We start from the raw sequence: 22,018 nt of genomic DNA, 5'->3' as shown, positions 1-22,018 counted from the left end.
CACAGAACAAGGTAACTTTGATGCGGATACATGTGTGGGAGCTGTGCCTGGATACAGAAGGTCTTATTATGGAAACACTGGAGGTTAGTTACACTGTACTACACGTTGTTCCTCATTGTGTGACATGAGCAGTGACACACTGATAACACTGCTGGAATTAGTGCATTGCTTGATTGCGGCAATAATGCAGATTACACACTCGTAGGTGCCAACTATCCAACACACTTGGGAAACTGAATTAATAATATTCCCACCCAAGAACAGAAGCTTCCTGCCTGACATTTCTATTTCTGTCGATAACATGACCATAAATCCCACCCCGCAAGCCCGTTGCCTAGGTGTAATCCTTGATTCACAACTGTCGTTTATTCCCCACATCAACTCTATATCTAAATCATGTTACATACACCTAAAGAACATTTCCAGAATATGCACATATCTGACACAAGACACCGCAAAAACATTAATTCATGCACTCATCATCTCCCGCATCGACTATTGCAATTCCCTCCTTACTGGTCTTCCCAAAGTCAGACTTGAACCCCTACAATCTATTTTGCACACAGCGGCTAGACTGATTTTCCTTACTAACCGTTTTTTCCTCTGCTGAGCCACTTTGTCAGTCTCTACATTGGCTGCCTGTATTTCAACGAATCCAATATAAAATTCTTCTCCTAACATACAAGGCCATCAACAAAATTGCACCGACATACATTTCCTCACTTGTCTCGAAATATCTCCCTACTCGACACCTCCGTTCTGCACAAGATCTACGTCTCTCCTCCACTCTCATCACATCCTCCCATTCTTGGTTACAGGATTTTTTCCGGGCTGCACCTACTTTGTGGAATTCTCTCCCTCGCACAGTAAGACTTTCCTCCAGTCTTCAAACCTTCAAGCGTTCACTGAAAACCCACCTCTTCAGACAAGGTTATGATATTCCTCAACCATCATCTTAATTTCCCTAGATTACCCTATTACCATCCTCTACACAGCTAACGCAAGACAACAACCTTCTGACCAACATTGCAACACACTCAGCCCACTCAGTACTTTTACCTTTGCAGTCTGGCTGGTCCATTGTGCAATATGATGTAGCACATGCCCTTGTGTTTCTAACTCCCATTGTCCTATAGATTGTAGGCTTTCGAGCAGGGTTCTCTTACCTCTCTGTCTGTATGTATTACCCAGTATTGTCTTATTAATGTTTGTTCCCAATTGTAAAGCGCTACAGAATTTGCTGGCGCTATATAAATAAATGTTGATGATGATGATGATGGGATCATTATAACCACACTGCTGCACACTCACACCTTACACCAACGGTATCTTTAGAAATAGGTGAAAATTCAAAGCAATGTGAACAACCGTCGGAGCCCCACGCAATGTACGTCTGCGCGCACTTCCAGCACGTTGGTGTCCTAACATCCCCCATTATGAAACCCTAATATCCCCCCAGGGACATTACTAGTAACTGAATTCCCCCCTTAGAGTATATCGCTGTGTAGAACGTATAGCTGTGTGTATCCAGTGTGATACTGCCCCCAGCCCAGATCTACACCAGAAAGAGACCCACAAGTAACCATCGTTCCTGAATTCTACCTGTGGACAAATGGACAAAGAGAGTAATTACTTGTCCACAGACCTATCTCTACCAATATCTAGTTCGGTAGTTGTAATTTCCAGCATCCGATTTGCGGTCCCTTTCCTCGTCTTTTAGCTGTGGAATCCGTTTATTTCAGCAGTGATTGAACAGAGTTATACTACACGGGAGCATAGATCTTACAGCAGCAGATTATAGCGATTTCCTGGCTAACGCTGGCAGGGTCACAGAAGGTCATTTTTAACCAGACACTTGAAAAGTTCTTGCCAATGGGAGAGATGAACTATGGAGGAAAAGTCAGCATAACACAGGAGGGGGGGTCTTACTCCATCATATGACCCCCCCAATGGCTGCTACAGAAAAAGGTTTAACAGCAAGGTGAGCTCATTTGTAATGGAGAGTCCTAGGACAAGAAACACGGGGGCCACAGATAGGACATATCACCCCCTATATTTACCAATCTTTTAGCAGAGTGTAAATGTCTAACTGAGTGAGACCAATCCAGACACAAAAGTGCCATCGGTCAGAAGATGTCGCCTCTTGCTCCTCGTCACCGATGCTTCTCGTCATGACAGGATAATCCTGGAAGGGTGCTGGGTGTGTGCAGATGGGGTTACGTTTTCGGCACATTATGAAGCAACTCTTCAAACCGATTTTGCCGAAAATGTAACCCACTGGATGATATCAATGAACATGTCTGAGATGAAGCAGCATTTCACAAAGAACAGAGCTCTCTTGTTAGCCAAGTCCTGTGGTGAGATGCCACCCACAATCCTTAGCGGTGGAGAGAGACTGACGAGTATCTGTAAGATGTGTGTGATGTGGAAAGGTGTATAAAAAGCAGATGACTTAGCCACCTAAATCCGCTATTCACCTATTACATTCTCATTCGCCATCGCGGCTTCCCAATCAGTCTTCCGGCTTCTCGGCAGAAGTCACTGGCAAGTTCCTTGCCCTTCTCCAGGACTGGTGAGTGTGGTGTTGAGAAAACAATGGGGGGCACATGGTCAGCTGGTGGTATTAACAAGTTCCTTGCTGTCCTGAGAAGCCAGATGGAAAGGGATTCAGAAGTTACAAGGCTCAATATCACATGACCACAGCTTAACTGGGGGGGGATACGCTCCCAGAATATATATATACACAGAGACCCAGGAGCTACAGACTCTGGACACTGCACCTACATCCCTGCAGCATGCAGGAGATCCCCCACCTATATACCCACAGTCCTGGAGATCCCCCCTACACAGCACCTCCTAACCATGACAACATGACCATTTATAATGTAAATAACTGTTCTCGCATGAAAGGACTAAGTGGCGCAAAATACAAAGTTCCCTCTCGTCCATCCGTTTTCATAAACAATGTCCCATGATCCTAGTGTATTGTAGTACTGCTTCCATCCACATGATGGCGCCACGACTGTAAACGAGTAAAGTCTCTTCCCAGACATAAGGGTGACATATTTGAATGAATTCTACTGTACAATATGACCACAAAAAGCCCAGAAGCCACATACAGAGAATAAGACCGGTAATTACGCTAAATATTGTAATCATGATTTATTAAACCACATGACAAACACAATGTTACCAAATGTGTCCTAAAGATTTCACAGTATACTTACCCATCGAGCAGAGTTTAGGTTCAATGGGTCATTGAAAGGGAGAAGATGCCTTATTCTAAGTCATATTTAATATTATTAATACAATTTAAGATTTTACAGTATATTATATTTCAGTAATAAAGAAACATCTGCAGAGAATTATATTATATTGATTAATATGTACCGGAGCGTAAACGCTGCTTCATCGAAATTCTACATCAGCTGAGCGCTCAGTGAAGCCTCTAAGAATTGGGAATAAAGCGGCATACATATTGGGAGGTTTGGGTATTTTCTGTACAATGCTGCATTATTGGTGGTGCTATAGAAATAAATGGTGGGGACGATGAAGGGGTGCCTAGCAGTAACCTGCCCAATGTCTGAGTAAAAATTAGATTGTTAGCTCTCGTGGCCAAGTCACATTTGCTTTGGTTTTTAGTTTGGGGACATTTATGAAACCTGCTCATTGGGTAACAGTGACAAGAGGTGGTGTTGTCTATAACCACTAATAAGATGATTATATTTACTTTATAAAGACAAATGACTGAATCTGATTGGCTGATGAAGGAAACACCCCCTTTTCTACCTGCAGAACAGTTTTGATAAACCTCTTGGGGTTTGTACGTACTTGAGATAATTATTAAGACACATGACCGTTCGATCAGAGGGTAGGCGGGTGTGCCGGAGGAGACTGAGGATATCTGCAGATGGTGCACTTGCTAAAGACTTCAAATCAACACCAGATGCCATAGGAGATCGCCATGTGTGTTACACTGGTGCTGTGACGGAACGACGCTTTTCATTAAGAGCATAAAGATCTAGGGACTAAGAGTCATCGTATACCGCTACAGCTGTCTGTGTATGGTGCTATTCCCTCTTACCACTCCATCACGCCTTGCCCTGGCTCTCCATACCCCCCAGAACCCACTTCAAACTCCTCACAGTCATCTCCAAAGCCCTCACTACACCTCCCCCTCTTACATCTGACGTCATCTCCAAATACTGTTCCTCTAGACCGCTAATAACTGCCTCCTGTGCCTCACACCTCCTCTCACCCCTAACCTCTCCCAACCTATGGAACTTCCCACTGCGCCTTCCCCTAGTGGATTGTAACAATGGTTTATAATCTCCTCCTACTCGTCCATCTTGTATGCCCATTGCATTTGGTTTTAGGTTTTCCCTGCCTGTCCGGCGATGTGGAGTACTGTGGTGCCTAATAAACTACTACTAATAGATTAACGATTGCTCAACCACTGGGCAGCCAGTGAACTCGGCATATTAAACCACACAGAACCCAATGAACACTCTTATAATAAAGGATCAATAGAGGTACGCAGCCCGATTATAGAGTACAACATGCAAAACAATCACAAGTCGATTACACAGATTACACCTCTGTGTCTAATGTTTCAGCCATTGGCATCATTTACAACATCACAGATGGGCCGAAAAGAGGGACCAACTCTAGTCAGTGGCTGCTCTCCGTGACATTAAGAACATCCGAGCTGGTATATTGGTACAACACACACATAGATGATCAGTGGTCTAATGTATGCAGGAGCCTGGGGGCCCCCAGAGGAGGAGATCCTGCACTGGCCAATGAGCGGCACTGTATCGGCGCCTAGTAATGCACATCCCCACCCACCATTATGTGTTACGTTTCTCTACATCCGATAACCTTGCAAATTTTACATTTCAGAAATAAAGAATATTAACTGACTTTGCTCAAGTGGCAGCTGCACATGACAGGTTCCTGCAGTGTACTGAACTCAGTAAACGTTCTGCACGTTAATAAATAGTTATGCAACGGTTCATGTTGTCTTGACGCCAGATCACAACCATAACAAAATCTTAAGACGCAAGTTACTATATACAAATCACAATCAAAAATACATATGTAAAAGATTCAGAAGATTAAAAGAAGGAAAGATATTTTAGGTAGGATAGTAGGAAAATCACTGTATTCCCAGAGGCCTCAGCCAGAATTCCTGTTACAATCAGTCATGTCACATCAACATGGCTGATCACAGAGGTAGGTAATACGGCCTCAGATACAGACATTAACTCCAGATATGGGAAGATTTACAGATACATAAGGCTTAATGTAACAAGAGGATTTGAAATATTCTATGTTTTATAGAAAGCAATTGTATAGCATGATATTTGTTAGCATAAAATAGAAATGTGTTATATGACAGGCGGGAAGAGAGCACGCGACAGGCGGGAAGAGAGCACGCGACAGGCGGGAAGAGAGCACGCGACAGGCGGGAAGAGAGCACGCGACAGGCGGGAAGAGAGCACGCGACAGGCGGGAAGAGAGCACGCGACAGGCGGGAAGAGAGCACGCGACAGGCGGGAAGAGAGCACGCGACAGGCGGGAAGAGAGCACGCGACAGGCGGGAAGAGAGCACGCGACAGGCGGGAAGAGAGCACGCGACAGGCGGGAAGAGAGCACGCGACAGGCGGGAAGAGAGCATACAACAATGTGATAGGAGAGATCATTTGTAATCCTATCACTGAATAGTTTTACAACACTTATTAAATTGCAGCAGAGAACACAACGCATTTCACAGACAGACTTCTCTCTTACCTTTAGATCTTTCCATCCATCCAGAAGTCTGTTGGCCAGCTCACTCATATCCAGCATCTTGTCCGTCTGCTCCTGACTTCTCTCACTCTCCACATCCGAGACACCTTCTTCCTCATCCTGAGAGGGAGTCTCCACCGCAGAGGTCTCTTCCGCTTTCAGACCGTTGGCCTCCTTGGCCTCTGTTTCCACTGCTGGTTCTTTGCTCCCCTCAAGTGTTGGATCGTCCTCAGTTTTGGGGGTCAGAAGTGGTTGCTCCTCTCCGGCTGGTGGAGGCTGCGGGACGTCCTCGACTTTTATCTCCTCCTTTGGCTGTTGGTCGTCTCGCTGCTCGTCCGAGGCCTGAGTCTCTGGCTTTACCGCCGGTTCCTTCATCTCCACCTCGCTGGCCACATCAGACACCGCGCTGTCCATGCTGTTCTCGTTAATGATCCTCAGCCTCCGAAGCACCAGCTTCTTGGGCGTTTCACCTTCCATCTCAACATTTAACTTGGCAGCTGGATCAGGGGTGCTAAGAGGGGTGTTGAGTGGGGTGTGTGCCCTAGAAGTGTTCTCACTCGAGTACCCATCGCCCTCACTTAGCTGTGGAATTGCTGTCTTTGTCTGGGCCCATCGCTGAATGATGGGGAGGATCTTGCTCTCTTCCAGCATGTTTTTATTGGGGATGGGGAGCAGTTCCAATGTTTTTACGATCTATTCAAAAGGCAGAAGGGAAGATAAGTGTCGTATACATAGCGGATAGTGTCAACACAAAGAATAGGTAACTACATATACTACATCCAGCCCTTTCCAAATAGAGCTTTTAAAACCTTGCGGTTGATTGATGGACAACTAATGCAACATTTAAATTAAAATCTATCTAATCGGAGTCATTTGTACAGCTTTGCCTCTGTGGACATATGACCAATTTTACATTTTATTCTGAAGCTTGTAACAGTAATTTAGCACAAAGTAAATATACTCCATAAAAACGGAGAAGGATGACCTCCACGAGACGCTCTACTAAAACATTATCAGTGTTTTTAAACAATGCCGATAAAACGATTCTTGAAATAAAATAGGGGTATAATCTCCCCTTTAAATAAGATGTGAAAATGTGCAAGAGACCAACAGTCGTCAATACGCAATGTAACATTTGGAGGATCCATCGGCGATACTTTATGTTCGATTAATAGACCTCATACAGTAAGACGGCTTCCTAAGGTCACATGATGTGAGATTACACTAAGCGTCAATCACAGAAGGTCGGTGATTAACAGAGGAGACACTTTACTGACCTCTAGCTGCAATTTGAGGCTATTACTGGTGTTTCCCCGGTTGTCGCCAAGTTCGGCCATCCAGATCCACAGGAGAGAGAGTCCGTGACATTCCAGGAAAGACTTCAGACAGGACTGCGACTGCGTGTTCTACGGACAGAAGACACACGTAGCCTGTTACACGGCATTTTACGGAGGTGAAGATCCGTGTTATCTATGTACTAAGCCAGAGCAGAATATGGCGAGTATTAATGTAAAATGATTAACCGGAAGGTGACGGTCAATCAAGAGTGTTCATAACGTTCAGAATATAAACTTCAGCACATAATTATAACATAGTTATAAACACCAGACTGAAAAGATCAATCACATCACTATGTTCCAAAAACGATATATCACCTTCAAATAAGGGCATTGGGGTGTCCTCTAACTCCTAGGTGAAGAGCATAAATTCTATAAAGGTCCTGAAAGGCTGCATACTGTATAAAGGCTGCTGTAACTTCTATAAGCTGCTCTACATTTCAGCTGCACTTTTTTTTATTTATTTAAATGTGCAGTTTGTATTCTCTCTCCGTGTTGGTGTGGGGAATTTAGACTGTAAGCTCGGTGGATCAGGGATTAAGGAGGAGTAAACATCCTCTGGGGAATGCTGGGTAATATGTTGGCGCCAAATAAATTATATGAAATAAGATTAATAAATACAATTTTGGAAATGCAATTTTCTGTTAAAACTCTAGGTCAAAAAAAAAGAAAAAAAAAAAAAAGACTTAGAACCTGAACTTACAGATGTGTAGAGGACACCGATTGTTTAATAAACTCTATGAAGCGATTTTTATAGAATATTAAAAACCATAAAGGTCCCGAATGTGATCCAGACTTCAACGTAAAGCGGCCGAGAGAACGTGGTGACATCGTCTTCTATCTGATGTTCTTACCCTAATTAGCTTCAGACAGGTGAGCTTCTGTTCCAATGTCTCGATTCGGACCATGAGCCGGGACAAGCTGAGCACCTGGTTCTTATCGGACAGACCTTCCCCGTTCTCCAGCAGAGCTTCCAGCTCTCCATCCACCTAAACCATTGCATGAACAAGACAAGCAATCAACAGTTACTTCAGGCTGTATTATAGAGATCTGTGGTGAAATGCGTCAGCCCGAGAGTCTCTCTCTGAGCTCCTAGACATAAGGCCATACAATGCACCCCACTTATAGTAATTTGGTGGACAGGTTTATTAGAAATAGCCCAGTAACCATGAGACTCACAGAATCCTTCTTGCGGGATCTTTCCTTTTTCATCTTCCCCCCGGCTGCTCGAACGCTGACGCGGTTCTCCCCACCAAGGTATCCCCGGCAATTGGCAGATCCACAGAAGCATTTCTGAGCTTCTTTGCTGTGATTTAGAAAAGATACAATAAAACCAAAGCTTTCCTGTAGGGATAATCTGCATTTGTTAGAGAATCCTCCAGTAAATAAAATAAACAAACCTTAGTGATTCAACAATTTATGTGACACATTAAATAACCAGAACCTAAGAAGTAACCAAATCAAGTGTCAATGGGTTTTACTTTCCAAATTCCCATTATTCCAGAAGGAAAAATTACGGCCAGCAGGAACACTGATAGGGCAAGGTAATCAAATAAAACGGTAAAGCTGGAGGAGAGGGATAGACCATCAAATCCACCATCAACTGTCCTACGTAATAGAGGTTTCTTTTTCTAACACGCGTTCCTTCTTAGGCAGACTATAGAAGGTACGGGGTCAATCTCTTACCCGTATCTCTGGAACTGGTAATCAAAGGTCAGCTCTGTACCAGCAGGAACCGACCGGGTGGTGAAAAAGCCCACCCTCACCTGGCCATTCACGGTCCACTGAAGGAGACACAACAACACAAGTATTAAGACAATACATCTGACTAGTAACTACACCATCATTACTACTCAGGAGGTGACTGAAGTTCAAGATGAAGATCGAACATTACAATCACCGAAATGCGTTGAGTATAAATTTGAATATTCAAAACATTGATACTTACACAGCTGTAATTTTTTTTTTATGTAAAACAGAGTTTAGGACAATGAAAACCCCCAACCCCCTCACCTTCTGGGTCTCACAGTTGGGGTCACAGCTGTGGTTCATAAAGCGGGAGCAGTTGCCTTTCTGTGTGGCATCAATAATCTGCAAAAGGAAAACATCGAAGGGTGGATTTCACATCTCTGGGAGCAGAGGGTACCGTTCCTGAATAAGAGGGTACGCATGACCTTTGTACAATGGTGGCAGAGACCAGAATCACAAGAAGGCATCGGATCGGTTCGCTGAGGAAGTGGCGTCTTCTGAATATTGATCATAAAGTGCCTTGTAATAGCCCTGGTTTCTATTGGATTGATGGGTATGTAACCACGCCATGTGGTTGTGGAATGGTAAACTCAGGAGGAGCCAATTTAAAAATCAGGATCATCTCACATACTTGAATGCCTGCCAAGGAGAATGACCACTTCTCTGTCCTTAGAACTGGGGCGGGGCCGCAAAAATCCCCCTTACATGCGCCCCCAAATACCTTTACCCACATCTAACAGAAGTTTCATTTTGGTGTAAGAGTAGGTGCATTAATGCACCTAACCCACCTCCAATCTGCCCAACGCTTCCTGCAGGATGCTGCAGACACTGCCAACTTGGTGCACAAATCCACGATATCGGGTGCATTGGCTGAAAGTGATTTACACGTAAATAAATGATCCCTGTTTTAGTATAGTATGGTAGACCTAGATCACGAATCAGACGGTACATCACAAGGACAATAAACCACTGATTGGATATAAATATAGAAGTATACAGTCAATGCTCATTTATGAAATGAGCCATTGGTACTAATAAAAGGTATTTTGCTCTGTGCTAAAACACAGCAAGAATTCTAGAATTACTTAGACTGCTTTATTCACTATTTCATGGCCGTCTGTAGCAGAGATGCTCAGCGCTGCCCCCTGCTGGTGCCCCATCTCACCTCATCATTCTTCAGAGCCATGAAATAGTAATGAATGTTCTTGTTGCGAGCGTACTCCTTGACGCGGGACTTAAACTCCTTATGGTCTAGAACCTCTCCGCAATACTCCAGTACAAACGCATTCCTGTGGGAGAGAGAAGGGGGAGGGGCAGCATACGGGCCAGGGTTATTTTTTTTTTTAAAAAAAAAAGCAGAAAAAAAATAATAATGAACCACTGACTTAAATTTGCAGTCTATAAAAGCTAAACAAAAACATTTTAGTAACATTATGTTGCAGTTTCTATTGCAGTTGACTGTTAAAATGTTCTATAGCTTCTGTTACTAATCAAGACCTTTATAATATTACCATTATTATCAAATGACGACTTAAGCCAGAAGTAAAATAACAAACTACAATGACTGAAACACGAGACTTTATCCATCACAGAAATCAGCCCACACTCCAGAACATTGGGAGATTTAAAGCAGTTTAAACGGGATCCCGAGTCGGTGCTGTGATAGGGACCTGTGTTACGACTCGGTGCTTTAGGTAAAGACAAGCACTGTCTGCCATTAGAACATAAACCTTCCAGAAACAGGACATTTACACCACTGACAACTAAAACCAGAACCTTTATAAGGACACGGAACGTAGAATAAACTTACGGCTTTAGATCTTTGCCGGCTCGAAGTCCCCAACCCTTCTTCTCCGTCAAGATGACTTCAACATCGGCGTGCTGCTTCCTCTGGAAACGCCGGTTGGAGCAGTAATCTCCATTTGGGCACCGTGAAGAGCTGGAGAAATGGGACAGAGAGACACATGGTAAAAGAGAGAGGGGTAACTTATCCAAAAATTAATTATAATAAAGCGAGTGGGCATTTGGTGTGGTTAAGGGTGATTATGTTGGGAACGTTGACGTGTTTGATGCACACAATTACATGTTACAGATCGCACATGTGACACTGTGTCCGTGCAGGTCCAGCACACATTATGGTCACATGACATAGCACACGTCACCGTGAGTAGCGGAGCTAGCCAGGGGGCGATACGGCCATAGTTAATGCTGGCACCCCTGAAATATCAGCCAGAATGGGTGGGGTGGAGGGAGCTAAAAATGTTGTAACAGATCATGTTATAAGATTTATTCGTTTTAGGACAGGAGCATTTACCACTCGATCATGAGAAGGCGATTCAGGCAGTCCTCTCCGCAGGCCACCTCTCCCTGATGTCTCTCCTCTTTGGAGAGCAGCGGACACTCGCACTGCATCCGCTTTATGTCCCGGTGACTCTTATTCTTCTTCCTACAGGACGAAAATCATCAGCAATGCAGAGAGGTCAGTAATGTAATAATCTGCAGGATATAGCACTATGTATGTCAGGGGGTAGATGGAACAGAACAATGTTCTGCAGATCTCTAGAGAGGTCAGTAATGTAATAATCTGCAGGATATAGCACTATGTATGTCAGGGGGTAGATGGAACAGAACAATGTTCTGCAGATCTCTAGAGAGGTCAGTAATGTAATAATCTGCAGAATATATCACTATGTATTTGTCAGGGGGTAGATGGGACAGAGCAATGTTCTGCAGATCTCTAGAGAGGTCAGTAATGTAATAATCTGCAGGATATAGCACTATGTATGTCAGGGGGTAGATGGAACAGAACAATGTTCTGCAGATCTCTAGAGAGGTCAGTAATGTAATAATCTGCAGAATATATCACTATGTATTTGTCAGGGGGTAGATGGGACAGAGCAATGTTCTGCAGATCTCTAGAGAGGTCAGTAATGTAATAATCTGCAGAATATATCACTATGTATTTGTCAGGGGGTAGATGGGACAGAGCAATGTTCTGCAGATCTCTAGAGAGGTCAGTAATGTAATAATCTGCAGGATATAGCACTATGTATGTCAGGGGGTAGATGGGACAGAGCAATGTTCTGCAGATCTCTAGAGAGGTCAGTAATGTAATAATCTGCAGAATATATCACTATGTATTTGTCAGGGGGTAGATGGGACAGAGCAATGTTCTGCAGATCTCTAGAGAGGTCAGTAATGTAATAATCTGCAGAATATATCACTATGTATTTGTCAGGGGGTAGATGGGACAGAGCAATGTTCTGCAGATCTCTAGAGAGGTCAGTAATGTAATAATCTGCAGGATATAGCACTATGTATGTCAGGGGGTAGATGGGACAGAGCAATGTTCTGCAGATCTCTAGAGAGGTCAGTAATGTAATAATCTGCAGGATATATCACTATGTATCTGTCAGGGGGTAGATGGAACAGAACAATGTTCTGCAGATCAGAGAGAGGTTAATCTGTTAAATTGCGAATATGATAATCATTTTTATAAAAAAACAAATAAGGAGACAACATATATATATGATGTTATAGATAGTACAGGATCACAGGTCAACACTAAGTTTCCATAAGATAACAGCAAGCTGGCACTGACCATATGAAAGACATTGTACAATACTGTCTGGTTATACAATCAGCCACCTGGGTGAGGGGGCTCGGTGCAGGATCCAAACTGGACATTATATAAAACGCAAATAACACTTACGGCTTGAGAGAAGGAATTGGGGAAAGAAGTGGCATACTAACAGGCAGTGTACAGTAATGGTGTTTTGATGGAGACGTTTTCAGTCCTGGGTTTCTCGTAAGTACGCTTCAGCCATATCACTTGAACCTGCTACAGGGCATTTGTAAGTGCTGACTGACAGGGATGACTGACAGGTGCCACTGACTATCACAGAACATGTGTATGCACAGTATGCAATAAAGGCATCTTCATTTATATAATTAATGTAAAAATAAAACAAAAAAAATAAAAAAATAAAAATAATAATGATTATACTGTTATATATACATTTTTTTATATGTTCAGATATGACCTTTCGTTGAACAGACACTTATGTGTATACTGTAATCTGTTTGGTCTGTCTAAATACAGCAAGTGAGCTTTAGGCAGAGCGCACTTACACCCATATGCAGCCGGAAACGCATCCCGAGATCCACTTGGATTTGAACACGGTCAGTACTATGCTCGAGGTCCGCGCTCTTTTATTTTTTTTTTTAAATGCAGCTTGTGTCTCAACATGAACCAGGCCCAATGTGTGTGTTACATGCATTACTGTGCCATAAAATAAAGTAAATATCTAAAAAAAAAGGGCATTTAGAGATGGGGTTTAATTTGCTTGAATGTAGCTCGTATTGCTAGTGATAAGTGTATAACGAGGATTCAATGTGTACAATAGGCCATGTTGTAATAAACATTTAAATAAAAATAAAATCAAAGCAGACTAACAACAAGAGATTGCCGTTCTACATTACAAAGAACAAGGAACAATACCTTTCCGTTAAGTAAAGATTCTCTTCGATGAGATCAAAGTAGGGCGGCATCTTTCCATGCTTAGAAAATTCCTTCCAGTGCTGCGGGTCCCTAAACTCTTCCATGGGGCAAAGGGTGCCCTCCATCGCTTGTTTTGAAGCTGGAGAGTCCATAAAACTCGCCTCAGCCCTCAGTTTCCTCTTCTCTATAGCATCTGCATCATTTTCAGAATCGCTCTCCAGTTCTTGCCTCCTTTTTTTGGGAGGTCCTCGCTCTTTTAGGTCTGCTCTATCCCTTACCATGTGCTCTCTCTTCTCAATCCGGGGTACATTCTCCTTTACAGAATTGCTGCTAATCTCATGAGCTTGCACTGAGCCAACTTCCCTAGATTTATCATAGTAGGACTTATTGGGGTGGCGTGAAAAGTCGGAAACTTTATTTTCCGAGCCAAAATCATCATAGTCATCATCATCCTCATTATTATAACTGTTTGTAAGCGAGTCAGGAACTTGACTAGAGGTTTTACCATAGGAAAACACGGGGGCTTTGTTGTGGAATCTGGAATCCCAATAACCATTGTCTCCTCTGAAATTCTGTGATGGGTCGCAGACAACACTGCGATGTTGCTGTTCATAACTAAAGTACATGTAACTACTATCAGGGGGCTGGTAAGTGCTACTTGGCTTTTCAAAGTCCCAGCCCAAATCAGACAAGTCTTCTGTTGCTTGGAATCCATCAACTTTGGAATAGTCTCCTATCCCTGTTACATGACTGTATAACGGCCCATGATGTCTACTGTCTGGTCTTTCGACTGGATTTTGACTTGGTTGCTGGTCAGATATGATAGGCTTGGGAGGAGGAGGAGGATCTGGCACTGCTGGTTCTTCTGGTAGAGCAGTAATTGGTTTGAGTGGGCTTCGTACGACAGTCTCTTGCATGTTATTTTCAGTAGAGTCATTACCATCATGTGTATGTTCAAAGGTCACCGCTTGGCTGGTGCTGACATCAGCATCACAAGGAGGATCCTGAATCTCTGGGTCTGGAGTATGAACTGAAATAGGACTTGGTTCTGGAGTAGTGACATAGTCATCTTCTTCTAATGGTATACTAGACATAGTATTGCTTTCAATTTGTTCAGGGACTTTATCATTGCCATCTTCCAATGCGTTGTCTTCAGGCAAATCTGCTTCTTTGTTATCAAAGGCCTCAAAATTGTCTTGTTGACTTGGGGATAGCGATGCATTAGCTTCTTCCATGGTTAATGTAGAGGTTTTGGGGACTACCACAACCGACTGCAAACGGTTCCTGGGGAGGCCACTGTCATCAGAATCTGTGTCATCCGACTCACTTTCTTCACTTTCGCTTTCTTCAGAGTCTGAATAATAAGCCCTGACAGCACTAATAAAATTTACGGTAGGTTTAATGATGTCAGAGGTTAGTTGCGGCACATCTTCTTGTATGTCTTCAGCAGTGCCAGCTATTTGGACCTCCAGTCTATTAAACGGCGCCTCCTGAGAAGATTCATCGTTGGCCTTTTGGACTTCCGTTTGTTCAGTTGAAGATTCAAACTGAAGGACAGATCCTTCTTGAAATGCATCTCTCTCTGAAATTAGCTTTGGCGAATCTTCAATTTGGAAAGAATTTGCTTCATCCAAGTACGGAGATAAAGGTGGGGTTTCATCTTCTGTATGGTCTACACAACCTATAATGATTTCATTGGCAAGATAGGGCTCTTCTCCAATAAGAGGATCATCATTCTCAGCCGATTCTAAAGCACATGGCTCTTTCACTGGTGAAACACAAACCAAGCTTTGCACATCCCAATTTGAACTTGTGCCAAGATCAGTGGACTCGCGTACGGTTTCATGGGTTACTTCTATGTCCATAGATATAGTCTCTGCCATATTTAATTTTTCTGGAATTAAAATTGTAATCTGGGGCTTGTCTTCAACATCCATAAATGAAGTATGATTGTCATCCATTTGAACTGGCTCAGGACTATGCAATTCAACTGCAGGAGTTTCCATATGGTCATCGTAAGAGTCCATTTTGTTTGAATCATGGGAAGGACTTGACTCGTTGGTGCTGTTCTCTAGGATTTGCTGGTCTTTTGACTCTGTCACAGACATTGGTACTTCTTTCTCTGTAACACAAGCTGAACGCTCGTCTTCTGAACTGCGAGAGACACTCTCATTGTACTGATCGTAGACACCTAAGCCATTAAGTTGATGTGTTGAACGATCATCTTCCGCAACCTCCACGTTATCCGACACTTTAATCACATTGTGAGCGGTGAGATGTGGGTTATCTGGCTCTTCAGCAGTTGACATGTCTAGATTATAGTCTTCAGAGAATGGTATTTCAGTTTGCTCATCTGCTGGTGCATCTTCTGTGGAACTGAGGGTCACGAAATCCCATGTTTGCCCAGGGGAGAGATCATAATTTATCTGAGGACTTTTACTTTGGTTGTCATCAGTTGTTGCTCTAGTAGAACTTTTTCTCATAGAATCCCGACTACTGGTTGATTCATTTTCTGTAATAGGGGAATTATCTGCTTGTTTAAAGCAAATATGAGAAGAATTCTGCAGATCAGCCAAACCACTGCGCACGTGGACAGGTACATCTACAGATACAGCCTCATCTCTTCTGACCATTTTGTGCTCATCTGTGTTTACCGGCTTCTTCTCCAAGTCCCATTTAGAAATTTTTGTTTTGAAGTGATCGGGCTTGGTATCCACTATTTTGGTGGAATTTGCTTTGAAATTGGAACTTACACCACTGTCCACCCTCGAGTGTGAAGAGCCTTGTTTAGCGTCAGTTTCTTTTTGAGGAGAACTTTTTTTTGCACATTCTCTTTCAGAGGACTTGAACTCTTTTTCAGCTCTGCTTGAAGTCCTTCCCCTTCGATCAGATTCATAAGACGACTCTAATTTGGTATCTTTGTCATATTTCGAATGTGAAGAAGTTCTTGTTTCTCTGTGTGATGAGGAATGAGAGCAAGATGATGGACGTCGGGAATCACTTGATCTGGAATGAGTTCTTCTATGATCATCTTCTGAATCAGAACTGTCTCTCGCTCTGCTGTCTGCATACGAGCGAGAATATCTTGTTCTGTAAGGCGAACTTCTGTGGTACCTCCTTTCAGACTCGTAATAATGTGAACGTTCAGATCTGGAATACGATGAGCTACTTTTTGGACCTCTGTCAGACTTGGACCTCGATCGTGACCTGGAACGGGATCGACTTCTTCTCCTGTCACGATCGGACCTAGTATGCGAGTAAGAGTATTTTGAATCTCTGTCCGTCTTGGAATAACTAGAATATTTCTGATCCTTTCCAGACTTTGATCTCGACGACGACGAATATTTGCCACCGTCATCACTTCTCAAACACATTGAGCTTTTTTTAGAGTCTCTTTCTCTACTTGTAGCAGTTTTTACCTCATGCGATCGGTGGCTTGAAGAGGTCTGAACCGAATCTTCATCAGACTCTGAGCCGGCGATTTGTGTATCCGAGTGGGACAGCTTTGCTTTAGAACTGGGTTTTTCAGGGCTGGGATTTGATTTAATGCTTTGTAAACTGGCTGAATGTTTACCTTCTCTCCCAATATGGGAATATTCTTTTGACGGAGATGTCTCTGCCTTGTCGGCAACCGTCTGAGTGCTTGGACTTTCTACAACAGAAATTATGGAGCACTCCTTAATGTCCTTTGTGCCAGTTTTTTGTGTGTCAGAAGGTGATAATGACAGTTCCTTTGAGAATGTAACACACATAGGCGACTTCTCAGTTGGCGTTAACACGGCCAAGTTGGTGACCAGTGGTGCTACTTCTGGCTCCAGAGAAGACTTTAAGCTTTCCAATGGCAACCCTTGTGTGGCGGGCAAAGGGGAAGTGGGCACTTCTAATGGAATTGTAGGGGGTGGTGGGGGTGGAGGAGGAGGAGGTAGGGGTGGCTGTGGTGCTGTTGGTTTGTTTGTAACACTAAGAAGATGCTTTTTGAAATGAATTTTTCCCAGTTCAACTTTGTGTTTTGGTGGAGAAACTTCAATGGCGGCCCCTGTGGATTCCGCAAAGTCCAACTTAAGCTTTGAGATTTGCTCCGCTGAACTGAGCGCGGGTGGAGTAGTCTGTGAATCATTCTGCTTGTCTAAAGATGATGTCAGCAATCTGTTCTGTAAGGTTTTCTTTGTAAAACTGAAGCTAAACGAGACCTTTTGCCGTCCCTGCTCTTCCAAATTGACCTTTGATTTGGTTCCCTTTGGTAGAAATCGGCTTGAAGAAACACCCTTGAATGTGGATGACTTGCTGAATCCAAATTTCAATGAATTTTCATTCTTGGCCTGCAAGGAAACATATGTTATAAATATGCACAAGAAAAACATTTCACTCCATTACATTTGTAGTCAAATCAGAATGTCAAGAGCAGCACAGAATATATCAGGAGATGAGTGAAAGGCAGTGACCTATCCACTCGTGTGACTGCGTAAGTGGTTTGACAGGGGCAGTGACACGATGTGAGGAGGGGAGTGGCGGCAGCAGGAAGCCACAGACTGAGAGTTATATATGGAAGGAGCAGGGTCCCCAGCAGCACAGAGTATATCAGGAGATGAGTGATGTGTTAGTGAGGACAGGGCTGCATGTGACAGGGGCAGTGACACGATGTGAGGAGGGGAGTGGTGGCAGCAGGAAGCCACAGACTGAGAGTTATATATGGAAGGAGCAGGGTTCCCAGCAGCACAGAGCATATCAGAAGGTATAGGGCTGCTTTGGACTGCACTGCCCCTGAAAAGACAGAGTAGGGCCCCTGGAGATTGATCCTGTGGTTGTTGAATGCATGCAGAGAAAAAGTAGCATTAGCTTCGCCTTCACCACCCAAGCGGCTGCAAAGTCAGCCCAAGCACTAAACAAGAGATGGAAGCGGCTTTTTAGATGCTCCGCCCATTAGAATTCCTCCACAGCTGGAGAGGATCCTCACAATTCCAAATCTTCATGTAAGGAGGGAGGGGGAGGGAGGGGGGGGGGGGGTTGGGGGGCTGAAGGTAGCTTTCCAAAATGCTGTGATGGCTGCCAGAGTTTGCCTGGATCTGCCCATTTTCCAGACAACAACTCATTAAAGAGCTGGATAATTAACTGGCCAACTGGATCACTTTCCTAAAAGGAGTGCGCGGGAGTTGACCTTGGGGTGGTCATTCCTGAATATTAAAAAAGTTATGTCCTGATGATATAGCAGAATCAGGTAGAGAGAGGACACTACCAAACGGTCTTGACGGCACCATCACAGACTCATCAATAACATTCCCCAAGAGCCTAATCAGTGGGAAAGGAGGATGTTGTAGCTGCAGGGAGTGAGCAGCACATCGTGTCCTGTGACATCTCAGAACAGGTAGACGGGAGATATCTGGGGACAAGACTCAGTAACTCGGGCATTACCTTGAGGGTCTCCTAGGGCTGCTCTCTAGGACTGGGGAGTAGAGCAAAGGGGGTTAGATTATCCCACATGGGATTTAGTTTGGCATCTGGCACAGATGCAACTGTGGCCCACTAAGATTGGGGGCCTAGTGCCCCTGGTCTTTGACATGGATTTAAAAAAATTGGACATGGCTGCCCCCAAGAGGAGAATAGCTGAAGCTGTACTACCTTGCTGCCCTCTATAGGAGAGTGAGCCAATAAAAACTGAAAGTGCCCCACTTGCCTAAGTACAAAAGAAAAAACACTTCTCTGAACCAGAAATCCTAGGAGATCAGGAGTCCTTGCCAGCCAACAACACTGTGCCTCTTAAGACAACTGGACAGATAGTTGGTTCCTGTACAGGCTACTATGGCAGGCTGAGGGAAATCTGAAGACTATGGAAAAACTAGCCCATGGAGGCAGTCTGTGGCAAAGGGATCCAAAAGTCTGGAGACATGTTGTCCACACGGAGACCGCTATCCCAGCACCCTTGTTTTTTGCCAGTCTGTGTCATATGCGCTGCACACTCCAAGATGGCGCCTTCAGAACACGCCTTCCTGGATCACTTGCACCTCTAGAGATTCCTCCTTCACAGTGGCTACAGTCCTTGGTGGCCTACAACTTGCACAGCTTTTATTTTGCACCCGATTAGGAAAGCCCTACACAGCTTTCCATTAATGAAAACCTCCCCACCTGGTGAGTACAGTTGTTTAAGAGGCCACTCGATTGTCGGGTACTAGAGGAAGAGTGCGACCGCCGTTCAATTCTGCCCATGAGGGGGGGTCTGGCAATGTTGTAGGGGCCCACAGTGGTGAATGATCCAGAACATTACGTGGCCAACAGTCTGTGGCTGATGAGTTGGGGTTGAGAGTGGGTGGATTGGGGGTGAGTGGAAGCTAACAGCCAAGTCTGTTCTTCAAATAGTACAACAAATAAATAAAAAATAATGCAAAACAATGTAAGTAAGGATAGGAGGCTAAAAATGCTAAAATTAAAATGAATTGTCTGTGAAACAGGTTGCAGTACCAAGTTATTACAGCACAGCTTCCAACATATTCACAATTTACAGCTGCTTTCAACTTGTTATGCAATACTAAAAGGGGGTCATCAAGCTGAACCCCACCCAATTATTACAACCTGCCCCCACCGAACCTTAATTGAAGTCGGATCCTGACGAATATTTGCTCCAGCAATTCATCAGCTCTACCAGTACTACAGTTATTTCCTGTTCTACACAGGATATAGAAAGATTGTCCTGCAGCATAGTGAGATCACGTCAATAACTCCAGGTAGGGGGGGGGGGAAGGGCGGGGGAGAGCGGGGGGGGGAGGCCGTAAGGCAAGGTGCCCTAAATGGTCAACCCCTTTTATGGTCACGTTTACAGCTACTCATTCTAATACATTGTAGAGTAAAATAAATATGTTCTACTCTAAATTTACATAGATTAAAAGATGGGGAACAGTAAACTTACCTCATTGTCTTCTTCTCTGTTGTAATGTAAAGGAAAAGACATGCAAAAAAAGAAAGAAAAGAGATATAATTATTAGAGAGGAAATATACAGGAATATTGTGTACAACAAAAATATCAATTATTTAATAGTAGCAGAAGTCACCCTGACAGGAGGTTATACAAAGCTATCTAGATTGCCTTCCAAAAACTACGATGTCCAAGGCTTATAAATGGTAACAGCTGGGATATACAACAAGATGTGTTTGTTCGAACTTAAAATTAAATAAGTAAAATAAAAAAGGTATTAAGAAACCCAAGTAGGTGATTTGGTGGATGCTGCATTCTGGGTTTCCAGCCAGATTCTCAGATTTTTACTGAAAGCTGCAGCTATATTATACCCTTGTGCTAGTCCTGAGTAATGATTACTGGGCTGTATGCCATCTGGTATTGGCAGGAGCGTGTACGCCAACACAGATGCTGGCAAAGCATTCTGGGATTTGTAGTTTCAACTAGAGAGAATGGTTACTAGATCCTGCCCTATTCTCAGTCTCTGACTAGATCTGATAAATCACATGGTAACATTGGCCAGCCTCTATAATACGCCGAGGGCCTGAGGGCAGATGTTGCATCGGAGACCAGTTCCGTTCCCCATACGGATGAAACAGCGACCATTGATCCCTATTTTAAACCATACTACCCGCATGAACAGGCTATATCTTTATCCACTACCTAAAAGTATTTTTTTTAGTTTTGGGATCAGTTAGCTTTAGACGGAAGGTATTCAGAATGTGTGCGAACACTCCTGTGTACACGCTCTTATAATCCATCATCTGATGGATAATACGGACTCCGAACAAACTGAAAACCTCAACGAACATTAACTAGGAGATCCACAAAAGATGTAGAAGAGGGAGAGATATAGCCATCATTGGTTAAATGCATCAACAATGACAGAGCCTCCATGGTTCAATTCCCTCCCGTAACCTTGGAAGAGTCTCTTGTATCTCGGGTGCCAAAAATAGATTGTGAGCTTCATTTGGCAGCAGCTGCGCCTGAGAAGTCCATGTACAATGCCGCGTAAAATTATAGGAGCTATATAAAAATACCACCACAGACAGACAAACACGCACACACGTCCGCTAACGCATGTATGGCGAATCCTGACAATGGCAAACACTTTGCAAAAGGTTTGATTCCTAGGTTTTATAATCTTCACATTAGAGACCCGCCTCCACTATCATACATAAAAGCAGAATAAAACATAAATTGAGACACGATTCACAGTGGTACAATGGGCCAATAAACCTATAAGGCAGGTGTGGCTGGATCACTTATAAATAGCTTATTGTATAAATATATTTAAAATATTAGCGCAGTGTGCCAATTTATACCGTTAAACATTTACTGATTTTTGATACTGTGTATTAGAAGAGAGGATTTTTTCATACTTAGAATACATCAAGTTTCTCCGATTCCATCTGGTGGACACTTACCATGAGTTGTATGAGGGAATCGTGGAGTTGGCACTTAACTAGTTAAATGTATCATGCCGACAGACCCCCTCCCCTCCGCAACCCCCTGTAGCTCCTCAGTTTAATTATAAAGCACCAAAGAAGGGGAGTCAAACAGTCACAGACCACACAGCAGAGGAGCAGAAGGAAGGGAACTCAGTTTACCCTAGATGGGAGAAACGGATTTATCATAATTATAAAAAATACTCTTTTCTTTCATCCTATCTGGGGGACACTGCTACCATGGGGACGT

General features: G+C 43.5%; 1 protein-coding gene across 1 annotated transcript in view; it reads right to left on the bottom strand.

Moving 5' to 3' along the window:
• SETD2 (SET domain containing 2, histone lysine methyltransferase) overlaps positions 1–20,317 on the bottom strand; it is a 38,871-nt gene extending 18,554 nt beyond the window's left edge. The window contains exons 1-11 of the mRNA XM_075214436.1: positions 20,276–20,317; positions 13,378–17,696; positions 11,191–11,322; positions 10,687–10,815; positions 10,042–10,165; positions 9,141–9,218; positions 8,814–8,911; positions 8,307–8,433; positions 7,982–8,116; positions 7,068–7,196; positions 5,794–6,483 (exon numbers count right to left, since the gene is read on the bottom strand). Coding sequence (XP_075070537.1) covers positions 5,794–6,483; positions 7,068–7,196; positions 7,982–8,116; positions 8,307–8,433; positions 8,814–8,911; positions 9,141–9,218; positions 10,042–10,165; positions 10,687–10,815; positions 11,191–11,322; positions 13,378–17,696; positions 20,276–20,317 — 6,003 coding nt within the window. The remainder of the gene's footprint in view (positions 1–5,793; positions 6,484–7,067; positions 7,197–7,981; positions 8,117–8,306; positions 8,434–8,813; positions 8,912–9,140; positions 9,219–10,041; positions 10,166–10,686; positions 10,816–11,190; positions 11,323–13,377; positions 17,697–20,275) is intronic.
• Positions 20,318–22,018: the final 1,701 nt, after the last annotated feature.

Source organism: Mixophyes fleayi, chromosome 5 (assembly GCF_038048845.1).
Source record: "Mixophyes fleayi isolate aMixFle1 chromosome 5, aMixFle1.hap1, whole genome shotgun sequence".
In the NCBI taxonomy this organism is placed as follows: domain Eukaryota; kingdom Metazoa; phylum Chordata; class Amphibia; order Anura; family Limnodynastidae; genus Mixophyes; species Mixophyes fleayi.
The sequence above is the reverse complement of the archived record's forward strand: the minus strand, read 5'-3'. Positions and strand labels throughout refer to the sequence as shown.